This window comes from Cervus canadensis, chromosome 33 (genome assembly GCF_019320065.1).
Source record: "Cervus canadensis isolate Bull #8, Minnesota chromosome 33, ASM1932006v1, whole genome shotgun sequence".
NCBI lineage: Eukaryota > Metazoa > Chordata > Mammalia > Artiodactyla > Cervidae > Cervus > Cervus canadensis.
The window spans coordinates 37,904,400-37,925,461 of NC_057418.1; the positions used below are offsets into that span (position 1 = coordinate 37,904,400).

At 43.3% G+C, this 21,062-nt stretch overlaps 2 protein-coding genes across 10 annotated transcripts in view; one reads left to right on the top strand and one right to left on the bottom strand.

Annotated features, from left to right (window-relative positions):
* Positions 1 to 649: 649 nt before the first annotated feature.
* Positions 650 to 10,122, bottom strand: DYNLT2 (dynein light chain Tctex-type 2). Of its 2 annotated transcripts, XM_043456993.1 has the most exons (4): positions 9,912 to 10,122; positions 5,495 to 5,701; positions 2,898 to 3,056; positions 650 to 1,704 (listed from the first exon to the last, which is right to left on the bottom strand). In XM_043456993.1, exons 1-4 carry the CDS (start codon positions 10,017 to 10,019, stop codon positions 1,594 to 1,596), a joined length of 585 nt encoding a protein of 194 aa, XP_043312928.1. In that variant the 5' UTR covers positions 10,020 to 10,122; the 3' UTR covers positions 650 to 1,593. The 2 variants fall into 2 exon arrangements, with proteins under 2 accessions (XP_043312928.1, XP_043312929.1); XM_043456994.1 differs by lacking the exons at positions 650 to 1,704; positions 2,898 to 3,056 and adding an exon at positions 4,706 to 5,263 and having other exon boundaries at positions 9,912 to 10,113.
* An 86-nt stretch (positions 10,123 to 10,208) lies between these two features.
* The window catches only part of ERMARD (ER membrane associated RNA degradation), a 31,052-nt gene continuing 20,198 nt past the window's right edge, over positions 10,209 to 21,062 (top strand). For 4 of the 8 annotated variants that reach the window (XM_043456985.1, XM_043456987.1, XM_043456991.1 and 1 more), the window contains exons 1-8: positions 10,209 to 10,633; positions 13,419 to 13,587; positions 14,824 to 14,963; positions 15,857 to 15,958; positions 16,249 to 16,338; positions 18,485 to 18,582; positions 19,020 to 19,156; positions 20,588 to 20,702. In XM_043456985.1, coding sequence (XP_043312920.1) covers positions 10,625 to 10,633; positions 13,419 to 13,587; positions 14,824 to 14,963; positions 15,857 to 15,958; positions 16,249 to 16,338; positions 18,485 to 18,582; positions 19,020 to 19,156; positions 20,588 to 20,702 — 860 coding nt within the window. In that variant the 5' untranslated portion in view covers positions 10,209 to 10,624. The other 4 variants (XM_043456988.1, XM_043456986.1, XM_043456989.1 and 1 more) reach the window with 4 other exon arrangements.

The following is a 21,062-nucleotide window of genomic DNA, read 5'->3' on the forward strand; positions in this document are numbered from 1 at the left end:
ACAAGTGAAAAGAAAACTCTCATCTTTCTGTTTTCCTGTTTATAGATTATTCAACTAATCTGTATTTTTACTGTCCATTAAATTTGACATGGATTTTCAAGTTCTGATTATCACTGTGAAAACAGAATGAATTATCACAGACATTACTGGCTGCCTCCCCAAGCCCACCCTCTGCTTCTTTCTAGAGGAACTCCCACTGATAGTGGTGTCCACTCTCCATGTGGCCATGTGCTTCAGGGAAGGTGAGCTCCAGTCGCAGCCCAGGGAGCGAGTCATAACTGAGCCATGGGAAGGCGATTAAATTCTATCAAGGTAAAAAGGAAGCTAAGCGCTGAAGAACTGATGTTTTTGAACTGTGGTGTTGGAAAAGACTCTTGAGAGTCCCTTGGACTGCAAGGAGATCCAACCAGTCCATCCTAAAGCAGATCAGTCCTGGGTGTTCATTGGAAGGACTGATGTTGAAGCTGAAACTCCAATACTTTGACCACCTGATGTGAAGAGCTGACTCATTTGAAAAGACCCTGATGCTGGGAAAGATTGAGGGCAGGAGAAGGGGAAAATACAGGATGAGATGGCTGGATGGCATCACCGGCACAATAGACATGGGTTTGGGTGGACTCTGGGAGATGGTGATGGACAGGGAGAGCTGGCGTGCTGCAGTTCATGGGGTCGCAAAGAGTCGGACACGACTGAGCGGCTGAACTGAACCGAAGGTAAAGAACTCTGCATAGACGTCCAAGGGGAGAGCAGGAGGACAAAAAGAACCCGGATCCTGATCAAAGGCCTGGGAGATACAATTTCGCTCTTTTTAAAGATGATTGTGTTACATTTTTTGGTTCTTGCAACTGAAAATAGCCTGACGAACAGACTAACGAACTGCACACTTTCAAGTGTTTTGCTTGGAGGGAGAGGTAGTACTTAGGGAAGTATTAAACATCTCAACATCTTTCTTTCAAACTTGGTAATTTCTTTAAAAAGAATGCATGCAGTATATTAAGATAGCATACAAAATATATCTTCCTTTGGAAGTTTTCCAAAATCTATTGTAAAATTCACTTAATTTGACATTTTACAAGGTTGTGTCCTAATTTCCCACAGCAAATTCTAATTTTCTTAAATCTAACAAGGATGAAGGCAGAAGAACGGGACAATAGAGGATGTGACAGTGGGGTGGCATGACCGACTCACTGGATATGAGCCTGAGCAAACTCCAGGAAATAGTGAAGAGACAGGAAGCCTGGTGTGTTGTAGTCCAGGGGGTTGCAAAGAGTCAGACATGACTGAGTGACTGCACAACCACAAAACAAGAATGATAATTTCGCCATAAATCCACTATAAACATTCATATATATGAAAAAGGCATATACATCTCATACTTTGGGGTAATACAATGTTAACAAATATGATAACTATAAGTATAAAGGTAAAAATCCAGCTTTTACTTGTTTGTTGTTAAAAGAATACAATTGAGAAGCTTCAATTGGAGATATAAGAATATAGTTAATCAAAACTACTCTGAAGTTCACAAGTCTATAAATTTTCATGTATTTTAGAAAAGTTTAGCAGTAAACACTCTTTGGTCCATGGAACAAGCTATTCACAGTAAAGCGCAAACACTAAGACCAATGCCACGAACGTTTCAGTTTCATGTTTCGCGGAAACCCAGCTGTCCCACGCCACATCCCAGATCCATCTGCTGGCAATCTAGGACAGAAATGTTCAGAAGGCCCACTTTAGATCAAACATGTTAAAAAATAATTTTTTAATCTATGCAAGTTTGGTTTTTTCAGAAGTTGCATCACTATCTTAGGAAATTTTATTTTAAAAGTAATTTGTCCAATTTTCCCTTTGCTGAAAAGACTTAATAGCGATGCTTCCTGGACCCATCTTCTCTTTACTGGAGAGGGTAAGTTGTCTAACACAGAGACCGACCTTAGCAGTGAGTCCCGGGGCAGAACGGGAGGGACTCTGTAACTCGGGTCTAGGAGTTCTGCAGGCAAGACTAACTGTGCTGTCACAGTCCAGAGTAAGGCATTATCCTTCCTACCCGCAGATTTTCAACCAAAAGTTTGTTACGGTCTTGTCTTGAAATGAAGAAATCGTACTGATCCTACAGGCAGGCTGTTAGAGAAATCCTAACTCCTTTGCTTCATGTACAAAGCCACACAAAATCTGACCTTTCTGTGGTGAGCTTCTCCGATCAGGAGGTTGAGTCTGCTTTTCCACCCCATGAATATGAACTGACCTTGGGATTTGCCCTGAGCAAAATAATGTGACACTGCGCAGCTTCCAAGAGAGGCCTTAGGAAGTCTTCTGCTTTCACCTCTGGAATGCTTCGAGGAGCCCCATGTAAGGACACCATTCCTCCTCTGGAGGACAATAGCGTCTGTGCAGCGGAACCAACGGTCACAACTGTGAGCAAGGCTGCCTGGGACCTCTAGGCCAGCTGCATCACCAGATGGCCGAAAGTGTACCGGTGAGGCCAGAAGAAAGTCCACCCAGCCCATCCAGACTGCGCTGACCCACAGGACAATAAGCAAGCACATGACTGGTGTCCTAAGCTGCTCACTTCTGGGATGGAGCTGCCTAAATACACCCATCTCTCTGGTTACCAGCCAAGCCCATGTCTTTGCGCTCCATGTTTTCTCTGCTGGGACTTTCTCCCTGATCTTTAGCACAGCTGGTTCCTTCTTCTTGTTCAGGCATCAGAGGATAACCTCCCCTTCTCCAGACCATTCCAAGGAGCCACCTGTCCACCTGGAAGCTCCCCATTCCCTGAGTGTGCAGGTGGATGTGATAGAATTCTCTCCTCCCTGCAAGCCTGGCGACTGTCCTGTGGGCGGCAGCCTTCCCTGGGGCCAAGTCCTCCCGCCATGCTCCCACGTGGAGGTACTTACATTGATTGCCTGACCCGTCTTTTGAATAAATAATACTTTTATAATGAACTTATAACGGTGGTACCCAAATTCTTTGACCGATGACAATATGCGGTCTGCTAATTCAAGTGACAAATGAGAAAAGACTTTGTCGTCATATTTGACATCTTGAAGACTTTCCTTTAAAAAAATTAAGAAAGATATTTTAATTTTCAAATTGTAAATAAAAATTGAAGTAGAAAATTAATATTTAATTATTGGCCATTATTATTAGTAATTAATATATGCAGCTTTTGGAAACATACACATATCTCTAACCAAATGATATTAAATGGTTGATATGCTTACCAACTTATTTCAATAACAATTTTGAAAAAAATTTGATTTGGTTTTAAAATTATGTTCAATTGCTCTTCATTAGCAATCCTTAAGCTTAAGTTTTCCTTTACTAGATTACTCTGCCAAACATTTATTAGGGAGAAGCAAGATTTTTTTTTTTTTTTGCCACTCGGCCTGTGGAATCTTAGCTCCCTGATCAGGAACTGAACTCACACCCCCTGCACTGGGAGCACGGAGTCTTAACCACTGGACCTCCTAGGAAGTCCCTATTCCTGTCTTCTTGTCTCCCTCAGTTAAAGGCCACGTCTTTCTAATACTGCCCCTGTAGCTTCTCACTCTACTGCTTTTACCTCCAGAAGAGTAATATGGAAGTCAGAGATTGCTCATCGTGTGTCACTAAATTAATAGGTAGCTGGGAGTGGGTAGACAGATGTGGACCATGAAACACTGCATTTTTCTACAGACCATAAGCAGACCTGGACCAGCTGGTGAGCAGGTGGCACCTGCCTTTGATTAACTGACTCAGATCAATGACAAACTAACCAATGTTCTAGGTGCTAATGATAACAAATGGATACCTACCTGCCAACTTTACAGGATAAAACCAAATAAATTACCCATTTTTTGGTTGTGCCTCCCTTCTAGAAGGCTTTTGGATCTGAACTGGGTCTAGAAGCATTTAGTTCCCTCAGGCATTTAGCTCAATTTTTTGTACACTTAGCAACATCCATTCTCTCTTCTGAATCTGCCTAAGAGATCCCAGGCTTTATCTATTAATACATACATGTTCCATTTTAACAATTAATGAATAGTTACTATAGGAAGATACCTACAAGCTCCAGCAGTATATATTATTTATGTGTCTAGAATGGTGATAATGTTCCCTAAATACAAAGGAAAATCCCCAGCCTCTTAGTGATCCCAGCCTTCCCCCTATATATCCAATAAACTGTTCCAAGCCCCTTATGCTCAATGCAATTCTATAAATGATCACATGTAAATACATCTTGAAATTCTGCTATACCCAATGAACTTGAACTCAGTCAATGTCGTAGGGCCAAGTGAGAGACACATCAAAATGCTTGCTATTAGGCAATCGCTATTAGGGTTAATAATTATTTTATTATATTGAGTTGAATTTATTTCCAAATTATGAGCCATAATATAGTTTCCGAATATTATCTGGTAATTATTACTTCAGTTTAGAAATGTATCTATGTCGATGGTGGTGGAGGGAGGTGGGGGAAATGGGTTTCCTAAATATTCTTCTGTATTAACATATTCATTTAAGAATTAACTCTGATATAATTAACAGGATGTAAATCAAGAAAATGGCAACCCACTGCAATATTCTTGCCTGGAGAATCCCAGACAGAGGAGCCTGGCGAGCTGTCATCCATGGGGTCGCAAACAGTTGGACATGACCAAGCAACTAAGCACACAGCAAAAATTATACAAAAGAAATTAAACGTATGCTTTCTTCCCAATAGCCAGCTTACATCAGCTGTTACTGAAGGAATGCATCTTGCAAATTTGAGGTGGGGGAGGTAATATTAAAATAAGTACTCCTGGAGGGGGATTAGGCAGGGTAGAGTCCCACAGAGGGAACCTGGTCGCCAGAAATCTCCTGGGTGCCTGATGCCCAAAAGTGAAAAGGGGATTCAGAAAGGTGGCCCCTTAAAGAAACAGTCTATAATTTTAAAGTTTTTAATTTGGCCCTTTATTAGGAAAGATGGTGAAGGGGATTCTTTCCATCTGAACAATGTAGCCTTCAGACACAAACACTAGTATAATTAATATTGGTAGTACAGTATTAACTAAAATTGAAGAAGCTTTGTTGGACTAGTCTGAAAACATGTGTCTGAGTTTCAAACAACTGTCTTGAATGAACTTCAGATTCCAGCTTGTTTAATGAAGAAAATCCACACATAAGTTGGGGATTGCCTGTTCTTAGGATGTTTAGTGTAGTCATGAATCAGTTTTTCACACATATTCAATATGGGTTTTATTTTTTACTCATTCCTTCAAATATGGGAGAAACATGGAACCTGCAGGATAAGTAATTTATGGATAATTAAGCATTAAATGAAATACCAAAAAATTCTTTGTGATTTAATCATAGCATCAACATGAAGATTATTCAGTATGACTACAAAGTACTTTCAGAGATAAATGCTACAAAAAAATCAGTCAGGGTAACTATAATGCCATAAATCTTAATATGGTTTATCACATCCCCAAAATTAAGATAATGGTATCATATATACCTATCAACCTACCTTTAGTATCTGCTGGACTTTTGTTTCTACTGAATGAGCCTGGAATTTTTTCAATGGCTCCATTCTATATGAATTAGCAAACTTTAGTTTTGCCAGGGCACTCTTCCATTCTTTACCTAGATCAGCAATTGAGTCATCAAATGGAGGCTCTACATACTGAACATCATGGACTGAGTCTCTCAGTCTTTCTCTTAAAATTTGTGCATACTGAAATGAGAGAAGAGAGACAGAGAGAGACGACTTTTTAAATTCCATAATGAAATTTCAGTTTTAAGGACCCTGGGGTAGTGGGACAAGGCTGACACAAAGCTTGGAAATCCATTATAATAGACTTCTATAATTATGTGGTTGCTAAATCCTAGAGTCAATCCTGGCTATCAACTTGGACAAGGAGGAAAAAAAATATAGGTATCATCTATCTATCTATAAACACACAAACACAAATTTGAATGCATAGATTTAGAACATCCATGGAAGATGCAGAAGAACTAGAAACAAGATGGCCATTGAGAGGGCAACTGAATGGCTGACAGGGATGTAAGGAAAACCTTTCATGTTCCCTACTCTGACATTGGGGCTTCCCTGGTGGCTCAGAGGGTAAAGTATCTGCCTGCAATGTGGGAGACCTGGGTTCAATTCCTGGGTTGGGAAGATCCCCTGGAGAAGGGAATGGCACCCCACTCCAGTACCCTTGCTGGGAAAATCCCATGGATGGAGAAGCCTGGTAGGCTACAGTCCAGGGGGTCCCAAAGAGTTGGACACTACTGAGCAACTTCACTTTCACTTTTCACTCTGACATTATGAAAATATTATCCTTTATTGTCTTCTTATAATTTTAATTATTTTATCTTTGAATAAATAATACAATTATTTGTTAACTCATTCATAAGTTTTAATTGAAAAGATAACAAAAGTGGTATATTTGGTATATATGTCATTCCATGCTTTTGACATTCAACATTTATTCGGTAACATTCAACCTGCCTTAAAGAACTATTTATTTAGTGGCTACTATGGTTAAGTATGGGGTTCCCAGGCGGCACTAACAGTAAAGAATCTGCCTGCCAATGCAGGAGATGTAAGAGACATGGGTTTGATCCCTGGGATGGGGAAGATCTCCTGGAATGGCTACCAACTCCAATATTCTGGCCTGGGAAATCCCATGGACAGAGGGAGCCTGGTGGGCTACAGTCCATGGGGTCACAAAGAGTAGGACATGACTGAGCAATTAACACTTTTACTTCAGTTAAGAATGGGGGCTTCCCAGGTGGTGCTAGTGGTAAAGAACCTGCCTGCAGATCCAGGAAACGTAAGAGACGTGGGTTCGATCCCTGGGTTGGGAAGAGTCAGACACAACTGAAGTGACTTAGCATGCACACACAGTTAAGTACTCTATGCTCTGAAGTTACAGTGGTGAACTTCATTATAATAACCAGGAATTGTTTTACATGTATTAACTCATAATAAAGAGTCTGAATCCATGGAGTTATCCTTCTAGTGGAAAAGGAAGTGAAATCATTCAGTTGTGTCCGACTCTTTGCAACACCATGGACTGTAGCCTGCCAGGCTCCTCTGTCCTTGAGATTCTCCAGGCAAGAATACTGGAGTGGGTTGTCATTTCCTTCTCCAAAATAGTGAGAGTGAAAAGCTGGCTTAAAACTCAACATTCAAAAAACTAAGATCATGGCACCCAGTCTCATCACTTCATGGCAAATAGGGAAACAATGGAAACAGTGACAGACTTTATTTTCGTGGGCTCCAAAATCACTGCAGATGGTGACTGCAACCATCAGATTAAATGATGCTTGCTCCTTGCAAGAAATCAAACCTAGATGGCATATTAAAAAGAGGAGACATTACTTTGCTGACAAAAGTCCATCTAGTCAAAGCTATGGTTTTCCCAGTAGTCATGTATGGATGTGAGAACTGGACCATAAGAAAGCTGAGCACTGAAGAATTGATGCTTTTAAACTGTGGTGTTGAAGACGACTCGAGTCCGTTGGACTGCAAGGAGTTCAAACCAGTCAATCCTAAAGAAAATCAGTCCTGAATATTCATTAGAAGAACTGATGCTGAAGCTAAAGCTCTAATTAAAAGACACTTACTGCTTGGAAGGGAAGTTATGACCAACCTAGACAGCATATTGAAGAGCAGAAACATTACTTTGTCAACAAAGGTCCGTCTAGTCAAGGCTATGGTTTTTCCAGTGGTCATGTATGGATGAGAGATGTGGACTATAAAGAGAGTCGCACGCTGAAGAATTGATGCTTTTGAACTGCGGTGTTGGAGAAGACTCTTGAGAGTCCCTTGGACTGCAAGCAGATCCAACCAGTCCATCCTAAAGGAGATCAGTCCTGGGTGTTCCTTGGAAAGACTGATGTTGAAGCTGAAATTGCAATACTTTGGCCACCTGATGCAAAGAGCTGACTCATTGGAAATGACCCTGATGCTGGGAGGGATTGGGGGCAGGAGGAGAAGGGGACGATAGAGGATGAGATGGCTGGATGGCATCACTGACTCGATGGACATGAGTTTGAGTAAACTCCGGTAGTTGGTGATAAGACAGGGAGGCCTGGCATGCTGTGATTCATGGGGTCACAGAGTCAGACATGACCGAGCGAATGAACTGACTGCCATCTCTAATTCACTAATACTGTTCTACTGTGTCAAATCTGCTGTTGATTCCACTCAATTTATTTTACATTTTTAACACTATATTTATATTTTCAAATGTATGTAGACATGTGAAACTAATCAAGTTTTCAATTAACAGTAATTGAAGGTTTTGGAATCGTTGGTTGCAAGCAACAGGAACTGATTCTTGTTAACCAGTTAACCACATACATAACTAACTGGAAAGACATGAAGTAGCTCACAGAATGGAAGAGAAGGCTAAAGCACCAGGCACTTAAGGCACTTCAGTATGCCACTTCAATTTAAATTAATCTCGGTCATTTTCCTGAATTATTCCAGGGAGAGTTCATCTAATCAGACTAGTCTTGGTCTCATTCTCACTATAAAGTTAAGGAGGGTGATTGACAGTCCCACCAAAACTCTATTCAATGGGGAATGAGTTCATTCTCCAAAGCAAACTGAGGTGCTACTATGAAAGAAAATAAATGGACACAGGAGAGAGAAACTCAAAATATATTTATAATGATTAAATTGTGTGTCCTAATTTTTCTTATGCTCAGGATCATGAGAGTCATCACCTACCTAAAAGTTAGGAATGATAATTAGTCACTCACTGTCCTCAGGCACACTTAATGAGAATTTGTGAAGCCTTTTCTCAGTCTCTTCCCATTTATCCGTCTTTTTAAATTTCTGACCTGTAAAAGCTCAGACTTTAGAGACAACTATAATTAATCCCATTCATTATCAAATAAGAAAGCCCTGCCTTGTCCATGTCCCCTTCTCCCCAGATTCTGGCATGTACACCAAATGTATGTGTCTGTCGTCCCCTCCTTTTGGATTCAAACTTACTTTCCAAGACTTCAGATCTTTAGTAGACAGTAAGTTTATAAAGGGCAGCTCAAAATAGAAATACTTTTCATTACTGTAGGTGACCTATGGTTACTCAGACTTTTATACGGTATGGTTTTTGGGAGCATGAGTTTAAGTCCAATACATTAACCAGTCAGCCTTGCTGTGCTCTTAGTTCTGTGAACGTGCCCTTCTTACTTTTCCTCCTTTTCTTTCCTCTGTAAAACGTAGACAGCAAAGAGCACTCATCAGAACCTGAAATGTTATCAAGACTTTTGGGGGAGGGGTGGAGAGGGAATCAAGATCTTCAAAAATTCTCTCTCCTCCATCCTGTTGATTATGGGTCCCATTAAGTAGGCATGAAAACCGTCACACAAGTGGACCAGAAGCCCCAGCTTTGTTACTACAATTCTGTACCCTTGGACAAATTATTTTCTCTCTTAAAAGTCTCAATAAAATATGGAGTATTGATCACTAATGGTTTCCAGATTACGGTCACATAGAAATCTGGTGCTATACCACCAATAAAACTGAATGACATTATTCATTAATTTCAGATAGTAAGTTACTGGGAAGAATTATTTTCAATTTAACTTTCTCTTTTTTATGCTCTCCAAATACTCAGACTGCTGCTGTTAACAAAAACTCAAAACATCTCATTGTTCTACTTGGTATATCCAAACATTCTTGTTCTAAGAAAACCCGCATACACCGGCTTCTGGTTAATAAATCTGCCCCTGGTTTCAGTAATGACATTAAACACACTAAAATTACGCATTTCTGGAAAAAGTTCCTCTCGGGAAACCTGGAGCTGAGTAAATTTGAAGAGAAGTGAAGCAGACGTTTTGGTTTACGCGGTGCTCGAGGGTCTACACCACAAAGTCGGGAGAGTCCTGCAGCCCAAGGTCGGCCCGTGCCCCGTCTTCGCACTCACTGCCTCCTTCTCGAACATGCTAGGCCTCCTCTCTTTGCGAGGCGTCACCGGCGGCTGCTGAGGCGCCGACACCGAGGGCGCCTTCCCGCCCCTACCGCGCTTCTCCATCCCGGCGGCGCTCCGCGCCGCCTTCACAGCCACCCCAACGCCTCGGCGGCTTTCCGCTCGAGTTCCAGTCTCGCGCTTGCGTCGCGCCAGCCGGAAATGCGCCTCAGGGAGGGGCGTGGCGTGAGTGCGTCATCTCTCGGCGCCGCGGCCGGGAGCCGGAAGTCATGGAGGAAGAGTCCAGGTAGCGGCAGTCATGGAGGAAGAGTCCAGGTAGCGGCAGTCCCAGAGAGCACCTGAGTTCGTCCATCAGGCTGCGACGCGGGAAGCATCGTCTTGACCGCAGCCGGTGCCGCGGCTGAGGAGGGCGGGCCGTGTCCGTCCAAGTAGGCGTCTGCTGGACTCCCTTCCGCCCTCGTGCCCTCTGGTGTCGCCCACCCCGCGTTCGGGGGCGCAGGTCCCGGCTGAAGTCTGCGAGGACGTGGCGTGGGGACCGAGCCTGCGCCCTGCGCGCGCGGGCGGAGGGGGAGCTCTGCCGCCGCGACCGCCAAGTCCAGGAGCTGTTCCCGGGACCGCGGACGGGCACGCGCAGCGCACCGTGGCTTTTAGCCTTTGTTCTGACTGCCCTTCGTCCCTAAAGGAAGTGTCCTCTACGTGGTCCCTTAGCGATGTGGGAAGTATGTGTGGTGATCTCGCCTCTGGTTCACACTTGCAAATTAGAATTGTAGTTGACGTCTTTAGGCCACTTTGATAACGTAAAACTAAGTCAAAGGGTCTCATTAACTGGCTGCCTCAGTGGGGTTGCCTCACAATAAAGATTTTACTTTCCTCTCGGAGGGATTTCAGTGTCAATCGATTATCTGTGAGCAGTTTTTAGCACTAGCTGCTACTTGCTGAGTACTGTGTGCTAGGTGCTTCTCAAGTATTATCACTGATTACTGCAGCCATAGGAGGTGGTCATGTTTTGCCCTGCTTTACACTTAAAAGTCTCAGGTATGTTAGCGGTTCCAAGGCAAGAGGTGGAAAAGAGTCTGAGGAAGAATTCAAATTCAGATCATTCTAGCTCTCAAGCACAGATCATTTGCACTATCCCATGCTGCTCTGGGCAAGACACTGAAGTACCAAAGATGACACGGAGGGGTACACACACACAAAAAAATTCAGGTTTTGGGGCTTCTAGTGGGAGGACAGACATGTCCCTGGTTGTAACACACAGAAGAGAGATTTATTGTCTTGAGTGGCAGTTAAAGCGTTGCAGCATGTATTATTTGTTGATTTGAGGTTGAATTTTATTTCTCGATTAACAGCAGACTCTCTTCTTGTCTAAGAGAATATGAGCTTAAAAAGTTAACCTAGAAGCCAGCTTCTAGAATTGCATGTCTATTTGTAGTAGAATGTAGCCATTCTACAAATCTGAAGGTCTTGGAGCCTTAGAGAGGTCCATTTCAACTCAGGGTGAAAGTGTTAACTGCCCAGTTGTATAGGACTCTCTGCAACCCCATGGACTGTAGCCCACCAGGCTCCTCTGTCCATGGGATTCTCCAGGCAAGAGTACTGGAGGGGGTTGCCATTCCCTTCTCCAGGGGATCTTCCCAACCCAGGGATTGAACCCCAGTCTCCTGCATTGCAGGCAGATTCTTTACCCTCTGAGCCACCGACTGGGGATAGGAGGAGCCAATAATTCATTTAACTCTTGTTTTTCATTTATCATGTTCCAGCATCTGCTGTGTCCTGGGCATACAATGTTGTGTAAGACCTGGTCTCTCTGCTCCGGGATCTTACTGTTTGGTTGAGTCTGAGGGACGATTGTGTTGATCCAGTGTCTCCAACCAAAAGAGACTTTACTTACAACCTCAGTTGTGAGATTCCAGGGCCCACTTTACTAGTGGAGTAGATGAGTTTTTGTGCAGAAATATCATTTCTGCCTGTCTCCTGTCACTCCAGAACTTCAGCTCATTCCTTTAGAGTTGAAATGCTTTTAAAAAATGCAAGGAGTCCCTTTTGATGTGGATGTAACCTTTTTGAGTTATATTTGTGTATTTGTCCAGAGACAGACCACAGGAGTTTTCACACTATGATCATTTGATATAAAGCATTAACTAGGAATAAAATTGTTAACTAGTTATGTGAAAGGATAAAGTGAGATCTCTGAAAGTGTGGTTGAGACGGCAGCTGCAGGAAGCAGTCACTCCAGAGGACTGAGGGAGCTGAGGGAAGTAGTTGGCATTTTAGACACTTAGAGGAGGGTCCCTGCACGGTTGAAACTCAGGTTTCTGAGGAGGAAATTGTGCTACAGAGCTGCATGGAAGAGCCTGGCAAGTAGGATGCAGAGTTCTGAAGGGAAGTCACCGGATCCGTGGTGTGTGTTTCTGGTGGGCGTTCTCTGGTGAAGCTGGTCCTGCAAGTGTTGGAAAGATTGCAGACTGGATTCAGCTGCTGCAGCAGGAGGCACTGCAACTGCAGGGCAATGCTCAAAGGAGTGGGAATTCTGTGCCCAGAAAGGCACATGAAGTTGCCAGGCTGCAGGCAGGAGAAGCAAGTGCCGCCCCCCTCCCCCTCCCCGCCCCCGATGCTGTCTTGCAGTGTTCCAAGGAGAGTATGCTGACTGGCTGAGTGGGTGTCACACAGGATTGCTGAATATTCCACACACATCTCAGGAAGTACCTCAATTGCTGGGGCCTGAAAGCATTGGTTGACTGCAAGACTGAGAGCGGGAATGAAGCTTTTGGGGACAGGAAGAGTGGACAGGATAATGGGTGATACTGACGGGGACGGAGGAACTGAAGCCAGCTGGCTTCCAAGTTAGGGAGCTGCCAAGACTTACTAATGTTGGAAAATGCACACCCCTTAACACATCACATAAAGACACCAGGTCCTTTTCAGACCTGGAATATGATCTCTCTGCAGATTTATTGGGCGATCTTAGTGTAATGTCAGGAGAATTATGAAAAATTGGTTTTATTTAATTTTTTATGAAAAAGCAGCATGGTTTGCTGCTTTTTACACTGTAGGGAGTCAGAATTATGCATTTTGCTCTGTTTTAACATTATTTAATGTTTAATTCATTTAGTAGCTTGATTTTATATTTTTCTCAGCCCTCATTTAAAAATGCTTATTCTGATAACTTTGGGATAATTTGTGAATCCTGAAAGGAATAATGCACTATCCATAAAATATTCTGAGCTTCTGTAAATTCTTATGTTAAAAATATTATGTTTAATAAACTTAACTTAAAATCTTTAAACATTTACTTGAAAATATTTGCATAAGTAATCTTTAGTTGATATTTAATCACAATGTTTTAATCATATAGTTCTTCTGACATCCAGAAAGTGTGTTAACACACTAACTATTCCTGAGTATATTTTATACTTAAGACATGATAGAGTTTTCCTATGACTTAAATATATTATAAAATTAATATTTTCTGTTAAAGAGTGTGTTTTATGTTTTATATTTCAGATATTAATTGGGGAGCCAGTTGCCACCTGTCTTTCTCCTTCGGTGTATGACATGATCTGTAAACTTGGGTTTGAAGTCAGAGAAAATTGCGACATCAGTAGTATTGTAACTCAAAATGGTGACGTATGCTGGAAGAAAATTACAGACTGCATGGTTTATACAGAATCAGGTTTGTACTTTGCCTGCAGCCCAAATGCCCATCAGTACTGTTCTCTTTAAAATGTCTTAACCTATAAACTTTCCCTTTCTGACCACCGCTTTTTGGGTTAGGAGATGTTATATTAATAGTACAGGCTTAACTCAAAGAGAAAAAGAATCGGTGTGGAAAGAGGGAGTGAGACCAGAGAAGCGCAGGGGAGTGAAGGAAGCCGCGGGTGAGGAGGAGGGGTCAGAGGCTATGCGGGCCGAGGGCTCTCGGCCTGCAGTCCAGGTGGAAAAGGGAAGCAGACAGAAAGTCATGACTTAAGGGTGTGGGATGACCAGTGGTACATACAGTTATTTTACATGTGTTCTAGGCATTCTTGTACCTTTTTTAAGTAAGGATGGATTGGAATATTTTTAAATAGTTGTAAAAATTATAAGCAAACATGCTCTGGCCCCGCAGTTCCATCCAGGAACATACAAGACAGGTCCAATCACAGGTGTGAAGGTGTGCCTTTGCCAGGTTACTCCTTGCAGCAATTTGTAATAGAGAAAGAAAGAAGGAAAGAAAACTGGAAATAGCCAGATGTCAAGCACTACAGGATTGGTCAGTCAAATTATGAAAAATGCGTGCAAGGGAATATTATGCAGTCGTGAAAGAGAGTAAGGAGGCCTATCTTTCTGGCTCAGAAATCTCTCTGAGCTATATGGCTGAGTGAAACAATAGGGGGAACATGTAATATTTGCTTTTGTATGTATGAATATTTCTAAAGCTGCCATAGGAAGAACTGGTGGCAGGAGAGAGACTTCCACCCTATTATATTTTTGGGTTGTGAGCCATGTAAATGTTCAGCCGGAACTTATGGAAAAAACCCTCAAAGCAAAAATTCATCTTATAAATATGTCCCAGAATAATAATAATTATTATCAATTAATGTCATTGGAAATCTCCTAGTCTAATAATGTTACATTAAAAAGTCATGTTAAAGTATTATATATACAAGTTTACATACAGGCAAAGAAATTAAGAAAATATTTTTTGTCTTATTTGAACCTTTCTGTATTTTTCAAACTCTCTGACAGTTTTTCTTTTATAATCAGGTAAACACATGTGTAACTTATTTTCCACAACATGAGTATCTTTGTTTTAAGTTCAGTTTAAACTGGTTCTCAGTTTTGTGGAAATTTCATCATTGAAGCACTTTGGCAACGTAGGCGTTGTCATCACACGATGCAGAGCTCACTTGCTTTCTCACCCTTGCAGCCCAGGATCTGGACCACCGGGAAAGCGTGCGGCTGCTGGGCCCCGTGTGCCAGGCCGTCCACCTGCATCTGTCGTCTCTGCCCGAGGGGCAGTTTGAAATGCAATATGCACCGGCGCTCCAGTGGACAGGTGTTCCAGAGGTTTGACTTTTGAACAACAACAAAGTCTTAGAAATGAAGGACTGCAGATTCCACTTAGAGGCCTTTGCTCCTTGCTGATTTTAAAGGGGTCTCCTCTGTCCTCCGGGCCCTGGGTTGTGAGAAGGCTGGAGTGTTGCGAGGGAAAGTTGGAGCTGTTTGCAAAGCCTGAGCTGAGAGACATCCTTTGCCCAAAGGAAGTTTCTGGATGCGGTGTCAGGATCGGGGTTCGGGGAGGTGGTTTGGTGCATGGGTGCTGCTGGTCCCAGGACAGAAGAACTGGACAGCTTCAAAAAAAGAAAAAGACCTTCCAGACTGATCGTAAGATGTTCTTACAGTTGGGGCCAGGGGACTCGAGGCAGGGACGCTTGGCTTGTTGAGAGCAGCAGAAGGGAGATGGGGTAGTTCAAGGTTCAAACCAACCGTTTCCCTTGGCATATTAAGTGATTACAGTAGAGCAGTAACTATAAAAATCTAACTCTAGAGTACTTTGACTTTCTTCATACAGAGTGGCAGGGCCTTCCCTTCTCCCTGTGTAGTAGCTTCCTTAAATGGCAGGGTGAGCTGCCTTATTTATCTTTTTAAGAAGTAATCAAAATGAGATAAAAGATTTAGGTCAAAGTATTTGACTTTCCAGTTTACAGTTATGCCAGATTTATTGCTTTTAATAAACATTTACATAAAGAACTTCCCAAAACCTCCTTAGGTATTCAGACGTTTTTCTTGATTCTTTGTATCTTGTTATATTTATATAAAAAATGTTTACCTACACCAAAACAGTCATTAAAATATGCTAATTGAAATCTTTAGAGGTTTGAATTTCATTAATAGAATTGTGACTTTGAGAAATAATGCTTATTGAACACGAATTCTAACATGTGTCTTATTCTAAACAGTTATTTCCTGAAATACTTGATGCCTTGAGAAGTCTTGAATCCCCCAGTATTTCTCTCAGCCTCATGAAGCTCACGTCATGTCTGGAGCGAGCCCTGGGTGATGTAAGCGTAAGGACTCTTTCACTGTTGGCTGTGTAAAGTGTCTGAATGAACCGTAAACTGTTTTGCAGTTTCACTGACATTTCTAGATTTTAATTATTGTTTTCCTGTATAATCACTTGGCACAGATTTTTGAAATATTTTTCTTTTTGAATGATTGTGAGATCAGAAACAGTGTCTCCAGTTCTTTCCTCCCTTCATCTGTATAGACATTTGCTTTGTGGGTGATATTCTGGTTAATGTGATTTGGCTCATTGTAATACAGTTGTTACACAAGTTTGTTTGAATTTCAGGTATATTTACTGATTGGGAAGGACTGCCCCTTTCTTTTAAGAGATCTGCTCGCATCTGAGGAACTTGCTCAAGTCTTCGGGCAGTCTGTGGTGAGCTTGTCCAGTTAAAACCGATGGAGGAAAAAGGGCCCAAAACAATCAATGATAGCTCAATTTTTATTTCTCAAAAATTGATGCTATGTTAGGAAAAAATTAATTATTTCAGGGATTCAAGCTTACTTTCCTTTCCCACAGACCCTTTCTGCCAAAATTGCCATGCTTCCAGCCAAAAGACACACCTCTCTCTTGTCCTGGTTAATGTGCTTTGATGATAGCCTCCGATGTGATGACCTCAGGTGTAGGAGCCTCTGATATAAGAGCTTCTGGTGTGATGAGCAGGTGTGATGACCTCAGGTGTGGAGCTTCTGGTGTGATGAGCAGGTGTGGAGCCTCTGGTGTGATAACCCATTTGATGACCTCATGTGTAGAGCCTCTGGTGTGATGAGCAGGTGTGATATCCTCAGGTGTGGAGCCTGTGGTGTGATGAGCAGTTGTGATGACCTCAGGTGCAAGAACCTCTGGTGTGATGAACCCATTTGAGGACCTCATGTGTGGAGCGTCTGGTGTAATGACGCTGGAGGAATAGCCTCTGATGTAGTAACCTCTGGGGGTCAGGCAAATGAGCAATTTGAAGTCTGTTGATCTCATCGATTGTGTATAATAATAGTAATTCTAGAAGATATAATACTAACTTATTCAGGAGTAAAATTTAACCCTTTAAAGAGTGATATTACAATTTTATTATTAAAAAGTCAATATTTTTAATATGTGAGAAAGTATACCTTTTGCAGCTACTGAAACTTAAGTTGAAAAAAAATTTAGATGCCAGTTTAAAAATGGGTACTTTTTCAGAATCTTCTCGAGGCCACGTGATCATGATTTTTTAAGACCAGTGAGTAACCTTCAGGCAACTGAATAAGTCAGGTCAAGGTGAAGAAGCAAGCCAGGGTGGTGCCCACCGGGAGGACGTTCACAGACCGGCCTCACTGAGAAACTGTTGTCAGTGAGGCTTTCCCACGCTTCCTGGTGCTTCCTTACGCCTTGCCAGCTTAGGGTCATTTCGTTTGGTGGAGCGTGTGGAGTGAAGTACAGAATGCTTATAGTCACACTGAACTCTTAAATCCCTTGTTTTGCTCTGTCCTCTGTTTTCTGCCTGTGTTGTGTAGTGAGCTTTCTGTCCACCTGCAGCCCTTTCAGCTCCCAGGTAATTTTCCTAGTTCCTTGGCTTATATACTTGTAATTTCCCAGATGGTATGAACAATTAATTTAAAATAATAGTAAATTTAAGGCAAGTAATATTTAATTATTAATGTTGTTAAGTTAAAGTTCATGTTAAAAGTATTTTAAGTTAGTGTGAGAGCCAGGACTTCCTGGAGTAGGACGGAAGGACTGGCTGTCAGACGTTCTGCTGCTGAGTCGAAACCCCTTGTGTGAGTTCCTGCCCGTGAGGGCATGCAGAGTACCGTCCCCTCTTCCCTCCGAGTCTGCAGATGAATGAAGCAGCTTCAGTCCTTTCCCGAGTCTCTGGGAGGCTCAGCTCCTCTTTCCTACGACATGGGTTTGAGTCCTCTTAGTCTCTGAGCAGCTTCTCGTGTGTTGTGAATCTCCTGTAATGCGTGGTGCTCCACACCCGGGGGGATGCCAGGGAAGGTGTAAGTGTTGCCGTTGGACAAGTAGGGTCCTTGATTCGGGAGGGTCTTCACTTTGTGCTGACAGGTAGGAGGATGGAGCAGGTGAACCGAGAGCTTCAAGTCAGACAGGAGGCCGAGCCTCGGCGCTCAGCTGCCTGCTGTGGAGCCTAGTCTGTCGTCTGCTGTGGAGTTGTTTTATCTACAGACCAGGCCTCTCCACGTGTGGCGTGGACGCAGTGTGTCCTGGGGGCTCCCATCCCCTGTGGCTTTGAGGCCTCTACACGCATGGTCCCACCCCTCCTCGCTTGTATGCTTCTCTTGTGTGTAGTGTGAGTACAGCGTCTCCTCAGAAGTCGCGCGTGTGTAGTGTGAGTACAGTGTCTCCTCAGAGGTCGCCCCCGGGTGAGCGAGAGGAACACGTGCAGAAAGCGTCTGACAGGCTGCGGGGCGGCAGGGCTCGTCCTTTCCCTCCGTGCTCGCACTCGTGGTCCCTGCGGCTCCGGGGGAGGCTCCCGCGGCCCCAGCTGGGCTGGCTGCTCAGCAACCCCGCGGCCTGCCCCCTCCAGATGGACGTGCTCAAGGTCTTCGTGGGCTCCCCGCGTGGGCTGAACCTCCGCAACGTCCTGTGGCACGGCTTCGCGGCCCCTCAGGAGGTCCCGCCCAAGTGAGTGCCGCGGCGGCGCGCGCGCTTTCTTCACATGCTGAGAAGTTTGCTTTATTTTGAGTTTCACATCAAGAAAATATGTATTTTGAGATAAATAAGAGAGTTTGGGTTCAGGATGTTGAAGACAAAACTGGACATTAGTGGCCAAATGGCCGCTGTGGTGATTGGGTTAGGATTTCAGGGACTTTTATGCTCAGCGCCAGAAGTGGTGACGTGCACAGCCCCGGCGGGTGGGGTCCTAGGTTTCGGCTCACCGGTTCCTGAGAGGTCACTGGTCCTGCGGACCACTGCAGTTTCATCCCCACAGCCAGTGGGATTTTCTGCAATTTGATACTGTTTTGCTTTCTTAATTTTAATGTTTTTTTTTTTTAAGTAGAGCTTTTTATATATGTGCTGGGTTTGTGTTTCTAACAGATTGCTATGGTATTTCCCACTAGATACTGCTCAATGTTGGTGTTGTTGACAGTAGGATTGGGTCAACTACTGAAGGGTTACCTTCAACAGACTAACTTCACGTTGGCACATCGACCGTTTGTAACTCTTACGAGCATAGAGGATTTGATCATTTTTCCTGGCAAGTACCACACTTCAGGTTTTTCTTTGACTCTATCTTTGTAAAGATATTTATAACGTTATTAAGCAGCACTGACACTCAAGCTGTGTGGGAGGAATAGTTACTCTCCAGGGGAAACCTGCCTTTGAAAGTTTCATGAGGAACCTGTTAAACTTTGCCACATAAATCCTCACCCCTTCCCATGGTGCCCCCAGGTGTCCCCAGGGTTGGCACTGGGAGTCTGAGAGCCACAGCTACGTGAATCAGTGTTAATATTATTGGTCAATAATGTTAATAATGTTGATCAATATTAATAATACCAGTCGACATGAATCAGTATTAATGATAAAATTAGTTTATCATGCAGATGTGTGGCTTGGGCCAGTCTGTGACACACATTCCCTTCTCCTCTCTGCTCTCTTGCTATGTTCTCTTAATGGTGATGCCAGAAGTGCCAGTAGTATAAGTATTCTCCTGTGTCATCTTTGGACTTCCCCGATGGCTAGCAGAGAAGAACCCATCTGCCAATCCAGGAAACGAGGGTTCAATCCCTGGGTTGGGAAGATCCCCCAGAAAAGGAAATGGCAACCCACTCCAGTATTCTTGCCTGGGAAATCCCATGGTCAGAGGAGCGTTGGGCTACAGTCCATGGGGTCACAAAGAGCTGGGCACGATTTAGCAACTAAACAACAACAAATATCATCTTTTGTTTTTTTTTTTCATGTCGAAGTCTTACCAGATTGATGAGGGTTAGGACACCGGACTTTGAGAAAACAGATAAACCCTGTGTTTGCTCCAGCCCCACCCCTTTTCCTGTTTGGTGGTAGACAGGCCGTGTCTGCTTTTGCCAATGAAAACCCTGGAGGGGAGAGTACAGAGCATCTTGGCCCCAGCAGTCTTAGCCTTTGGTATCATGGAATCTTTTGCTAGTCTGGTGACTGCCAATAGCATATATCTTTTAAGACTTTACTTTTGTAGAGCAGTTTTAAGTTTACAACAGAATCAGGAAGGAGGTGCAGAGGTTCCCAGCCACCCGTCTCCCTTGTCAGCATCTCTCACTGGGTGGGACATCGGTTGCCACGGATGGATGAGCCTACATGGACACAGCATGGTCACCTTAAGTCCAGAGTTTACCTTTGGGTTCACCCTTGCTTCCCGTATCTTTGGAAGATGTATTTTCTTGGTCCGTGTGGCCAGCCAGTTGCCCCTGAACTCCTCTTCTCACACAGTTGCAGCCTCTGTCACTGGTGCAGTCGCCCTGGGCCCCCACGGGTTGCCTGTGGTCACCTACAGCCTGACGTCATTCAGGTGGCCTTACTCTTAGACGGCACGCATTGCCCACGGTCCATCTTCTTAAAGAGGTTGGCCCAGTGGCATCACTGCCTAAGTGTGTTCATACCTTTTTTCAGTTGATCAGTGTGATTGTGCTTAAAAATATTTGCTATTTTACAGATGTTACGACTGAGGTGCTTTCAGTATTAGAAGAAGTGATGAAGAAGTCCACTTTTATACTGAAAGTCATGTTGCCATATTGGGAAGTTGCATTAACCAAGTTAAAGTCTCACAGGTACCTGCAGTGTGGCTTTACAGATTGGGCACTGGTGGTCTGCAGGCCAGGCCTTCCTAGAAGCCTCCGCTTCCTGTACTGTGTTGCTGTAAAAGCAAACAGGAGTCGACCTGAGCATAAATTATCTTCCTGTAATTAATTAAAAGGCATCTTTTAATTGTGTTTTAAACATTTTTTTGTTTTGTTTTTTGGTACAGTTTTATATAGTTAATAATGATAATTATTTTAATTTTTATTTTAGAAATTAAGAAATCATTTTGGCCACACTGCACACCTTGCAGGACCCCAGTTCCCTGATCAGGGATTGAGCTCGGGCCACGGCTGTGGAAACCCAGGGTCCTAACCACTCAGCCACCAGGG